The sequence below is a fragment of the Actinia tenebrosa genome, unplaced genomic scaffold, assembly GCF_029948245.1.
Source record: "Actinia tenebrosa isolate PJP-AT-01 unplaced genomic scaffold, QUT_ActTen_1.0 PGA_scaffold8__29_contigs__length_14323225, whole genome shotgun sequence".
Classification (NCBI taxonomy): Eukaryota; Metazoa; Cnidaria; class Anthozoa; order Actiniaria; family Actiniidae; genus Actinia; species Actinia tenebrosa.
The window spans coordinates 239,833-244,996 of NW_028292585.1; the positions used below are offsets into that span (position 1 = coordinate 239,833).

The 5,164-nt window shown below is 34.9% G+C and overlaps 1 protein-coding gene across 4 annotated transcripts; it reads right to left on the reverse strand.

Moving 5' to 3' along the window:
- Positions 1-17: 17 nt before the first annotated feature.
- On the reverse strand, positions 18-4,771 carry LOC116296982 (G patch domain-containing protein 11). Of its 4 annotated transcripts, none has more exons than XR_016118726.1 (7): positions 4,428-4,771; positions 4,015-4,056; positions 3,221-3,432; positions 2,940-3,047; positions 2,572-2,653; positions 337-635; positions 18-116 (listed from the first exon to the last, which is right to left on the reverse strand). XR_016118726.1 is itself a non-coding variant. In XM_089024258.1 (6 exons), the coding sequence occupies exons 1-6, from the start codon at positions 4,705-4,707 to the stop codon at positions 625-627; spliced, it is 735 nt and encodes a 244-aa protein (XP_088880384.1). In that variant the 5' UTR covers positions 4,708-4,771; the 3' UTR covers positions 144-624. The 4 variants fall into 4 exon arrangements, 2 of the variants coding, with proteins under 2 accessions (XP_088880384.1, XP_031560976.1); XR_016118725.1 differs by having other exon boundaries at positions 51-119; XM_089024258.1 differs by lacking the exon at positions 18-116 and having other exon boundaries at positions 144-635.
- Between the last annotated feature and the right edge of the window lie 393 nt (positions 4,772-5,164).

Genomic DNA, 5,164 nt, shown 5'->3' on the forward strand with positions numbered 1-5,164 from the left:
GAAATAATTCCTCAACAGGAGAACAAACTGATTTTCTCTTATAACAACTTGCTGTACTCTGTTCCGTAGAGAAGACAAGAAAATATTGAATCCTGAACAAGTGGAACACAAGACTGCTACTGGAAAAAAAACAGAAAGTTTTTCAGAGATAAAAAAAGAAAACCTCTCAGAATGAGTATAATAACGTTAGAATACACACTTACTGAAGACTTTTTGTTAATGGGAACTCTTAGTTTTCAATCACAACATTACAAGCGAAAAATAACGCTTTGGTTAGCATGGTTACCATCACACGTAGTGTAGGAACTACGATTACGATAATGCTAGAAGACTTACCAGAAGTAAATTAAATAAACAGAAAACAATGAACACATTTCCTGACCCTGAGGGCTGTCAGCCTTAGTTCTGATATTCACTGTTGTGTTTCCGCGGGCTAAAGTATCTATAGCAACATAGCGAGATAGAAAAATTATGGTTTTATTTTTGAACGGATAAATGATTTATACAAAAATATCTCCGGCGAATAGAGCCTGGGCAAACGTCCAGTGGTGGGATTGTCGTGGACTCAGTGTCGTGCTGTTTCATCTGACATTCAAAGTAACTCACTCACACTGAGTTCTGCACTTATTTTATTCCTGAAAAACAAAAAACATAGGTTCACAAAGGAAACGAAAACACAACTGTCTAAAAATTATCGCAAACCAGAAAACAAATTCCTTTTTTTAAATTCATGGTTAGTTGTTCTCTGTAAACAATTTTCAATATTAAATTTTTCTGACTTTCCAAAAAACGGTTGGTTTTGCACATAACTCGCTGAAAAAGATCGTCTTTTTGCATCCAAGAGTTTGTTGAGAGACAAAGACTTATTCTAGAAGAACTGCACTCTATTATATCTAGATAGTTGCCATAGGCAACCTAGTAAATACAGGAAACTTGAACTCTTTGTCAAAACAAAGACGAGGCATGTTTATTTAAAAAAATCTGTTTTTATACTTTGTTTATGAATTGACTTGTTTATTCCAATTTATTATATGAAATTGTGGGTGACAATTTCGTATTGAATTCTCCTGTATAAGATACATAAAGATTTGACCACATTTATTTAAGACCCCAGTGCCAAAACTGAAACCTTACGTCTACGAGAATGCCTTGACCATCATCACGGTCATCCAAATCCGTTTGGTTAACTTAACCACATTTTCGAATACAAAGATATTGATTTCAGTGGAGTGAGAACAGCAAAAAAGTTTTAAAAAGTGATTTATATATAGTTTATTTTCTTCACTGACTTCGGTATTATACAAAGTAAAAATATTTTAACGAGGAATATAATAGGTTGAAAGCAATGAGAGTTTTTAAAAATACAAAATGAATTAAACATTTCTAGCAATTTACAGTGTAAAAGATTAGTCGCTTGTAAAACTTTATCTAAGAACATTAGAAAGACCCTTGTAATAAAGTTACAAGAAAACTGTAATATTATACGGGATTCTTCAGTACCCAATTTTTCAGAAACTTTTTAAATGTTTTTCAGGTCTCGTGGAAAGAAGGAGAGAGAGGTAAATTTGTGATAGTTTTATAAATACAGCTCTTTTTTATTGCTTTTCTGATAAACGAATTTTAAATAATTTAGTTCTAATCGTGATCTTCTGCTGTGTCTCCTGGGCAGTTTTGTGCTAAATCTGATTCATCTGCAACGAAAACATATGGATGAGAGAAAAATCTGTAATAGCGTGACTCTCAAATGATTTCCGCTCTGAACCAATCGAAAAAACGAGAAAGCAAACTATCCAATCACAGTGCTCGCATCCTTTAGCCAATGACGAGCAGGTGCGATATATAAACCAAAATTACACAAGTTGTTCTCTAGACAATTATATAAGTGTGAGTTTTAAAAAGAGGGGGAAAGAGAGAAAGAAAGGAGGCAGAAAGCAAAAAAGGAAAACAAAAAGTAAAATAAAGCTAGAGTGACCACAGTAAATCCATGAAACACTAATTACTAAATAGTACAAAATAGTGCTAGTTAAACAATAGAAAACAATGGAATTTGCATGAAATTGTGCTATTTAGTATTTCTAAAGTTTCACGGATTTACTGTGGTCACTCTACTCCTTTTATAAATCTCTCATCATTATTTTCTGCAACTGGTACATTGCCTCATTTTGGCATTGACATTAACAGCAGACTTGATTACCACAATAATATTTATGCATAAACTTTATATACTTTCTTACAAGAGAAAATGAACTAAGAGAAGGAATCACCACGCCCCATCATGTGCACACTTTGATGCTATTTTTAGAATCATCGATATTATTTTTAACTCATTACCATGCCCGCGCGATAATCATGCTTCCTTTAATGCCTCGTTTTAGGACACGAAAAGCGACAAAAACACAGGCTTTTGTTTACTGCAAGACTAGAAGCCGCCTACCCTCAAAGAATCAACTAATCAGGTTCTTCGCTCAAAATATCTCCAAGCTAAAAATAGCATCAAACTGTGCACATGACGGTTACAAGGCTATATAGGGGGGATTCCTTCTCTTAGTTCATATTCTCTTGCTTTCTTACCATTGTAGGTGATACCACACCATATACAGTAATAATGTTGGGTTCTCAAATATTGTGTTAATTGGATTAACTTTTCATAAGGCTGAAATATACACATAAATTAACATCAGCATTTAATTTTTCCTTTACCACTTATCATTGCAAATCCATGGATATAACTAAAAGGGCAAAGAGTATATCTCCAGGGCCTGGTTGTACGAAGGGTGGATAGTGCTATCTTTCCACTGGATAAGATTTATCCATCAGACAGCACTGTCCAGTCTTTTTGTACAACCGAACCCAGGACGTTTGAGACGGGGAAATTGTGCAGCAAAGGGGAAAACGTTTTTCACATTACTCAATAAAAAGAAGAAAATAATCTGTAGTACCTCTAGCTCTGGTTCATTTGTATTTTCAGTTGCTTCTTCTTCTTCTTCTTCTTCTTCCTCCTCTTTTTTAATCTCTGGCCAGAACCAGGCTTCTTTACATGTCAATTCCTAAAAGCAAATTTAGGTGCAATGTTTTTAGTGAATATATTTTGACAAAACAAAGTTAGCTAATAAGAGCAAAAGAAATTTGTTATGAACATTGGTAATAGATAATAGTTTTAAGGTCAATGGATCAATGAGTTGTAAATTGAAAAAAAAAAAATCAATAAAAGACAAATAACCTTTGCTGTGTCCAGTTGTTCACAAGCTTTCTGGCTCTTGTATAAATCTGATTGTATTGTTTTATCCACAAATTTGTTACTCATGTGTTTCCTGAAGTCTTCTTGTTTTATTTCCTGCAGCTTCGACCTCTTTTTCTCTCTTTCTTCAAATAATTTTTCTCTGATTTCTTGTTGCCTTTTGACATGCACATCTCGTCCAAGGCCTCCTCTATCTTGGATAAAAACAACTGTTTTACAAAACTTCATTTTCTAATTGCTGACCAGCCTATGACACTATTATTTCTTGTGATTGGTCAAAATTGAATTTTGTAATTAGGATATAACAATAATACTGATTGGGTGTGTGATGCCCGGGGGGGGTCTTCCCTATATTCGCTATGCAGGTACGTGCTGCCAAACAGAGTATGGTTTTCAGCGATCCTACTCTGCAACAGGGTATATATAATTGTGCTCGCTCTGGAACAGGGTATATGAAATGATGATCTCTCCTCTCTGGAACAGGGTTTTTAGCGATGTTGCTCTGGAACAGGGTATGACTTTCAGCGATTTTTACTCTGGAACAGGGTCAGGGTTCAGAGGGCTCAGCGGCACATCCATACCCTAAACCGGCAAGAGTACCCCGGGGCGTTATGAGCCAATCAAATTGCAGGATGCGTCCAGTAATGTGAATTTATCTATTTTATTTGTCTTTAGTTAGCTTCATCTTTTTAATGATTTTATCCTTTTCAAAGACCAGAATATCAGTTACTCATGCACTTTTTAGATCATGACATAAATGTTATATATAAACTCACCAGATTTTAGTGAAATTGGAATTGGTTCAGCCCTGCCAGTACCTGTAAAGAATTAAAAACAAAATCACTATCCCTTCCTCATAAACGAAGAAATCAGAAAAAAATCATGGGAGTAGAGTGGTGTTATTGCTCAATGATACAGTGTGGCACAGAGGTTATGCATGACGTGTGTTAAACTTAGTGCAATATATGTGAAAATAGCAAAATATAGAGCATGATTTACGAATTCATATGTTTGTATGGTTTGAGAGTGATCGTTGGTGAAGCCATGCGATATTTACGCTATATAAAATAGTTATTATTATTACTATTATTAATGTGCCATCGTGGGTATAAAGCTGTGATCAGTATATTCCTCAGCTCTCTAGAAAATAAATAAAGGTGTGAAAATTAAAATTTCCAATATTTAATACCTTCCTTTCCAAGGCCCGTGCCTTTCTTGTATCCCATCTTCTGCAGTAAAGCAAACCCAATGTTGGTCGAGTCGAGAGCAGTAGACATTCCTTCCTCTCTCTTCTCCTTTTCCTTTTCTTTTAAAGGTTTAGCTTTATTCTTCACATTAGAAAGCTTGTGCTGTAGCTCCTTTTTGATTTTATAAGCAGTACGTTTATCAATTGGAAGTCTCTCAGTGGAACTCGGAGCTTCAAGTAAATATTTATCTGACATGTAATCTTCTTCTTCTTCGTCCGCCATCTTGAAAAGTATTGGGCAATACCGCTGGTCGATGAAAAATAATGCCAGAGAAAGCCTGGGTACTAAATAATGAATGTTCGAAGTCCATCAACAGGTAACCCAATAATAGCATAGCTTTGTAACGCAGTTGATTTTGAATGTCTTTTATAATCTTTCGGTTTTTTACATCAAAGAAATGTTACTAGTCAATTTTGTCCCTGAAATAATCTTTTAGCGTTACTGAAATTGTCTAATGAATTTTGTGATCCAAAAGTCGACTGTGAGCTTCCAGTGCTTCACCCAAAGAAAGTGTTTAACAATTTAAATGTTTGAAATTTAAAACAAAACAATTTTTACAGAAGTCAAATTTGTACAAATGATATTAAGATTTGCGTTTAAAAAACGCCCAGGAGGTCTGAAGATCGCGCTCGACCTTGAGATGCAAGATGTAACTGACCGGAAACGGTATCGCATTACG

Excerpts from the sequence above, each read along its gene's own strand:
- LOC116296982 (XM_031705116.2), bottom strand. The coding sequence starts at position 4,707 with ATGGCGGACGAAGAAGAAGAAGATTACATGTCAGATAAATATTTACTT. Across the intron at positions 3,433-4,014 it reads TCCAATTTCACTAAAATCTG|ATAGAGGAGGCCTTGGACGA; the intron begins GTGAGTTTATAT and ends TTTTTATCCAAG. Across the intron at positions 2,654-2,939 it reads CAAATGAACCAGAGCTAGAG|CCTTATGAAAAGTTAATCCA; the intron begins GTACTACAGATT and ends TGTATATTTCAG.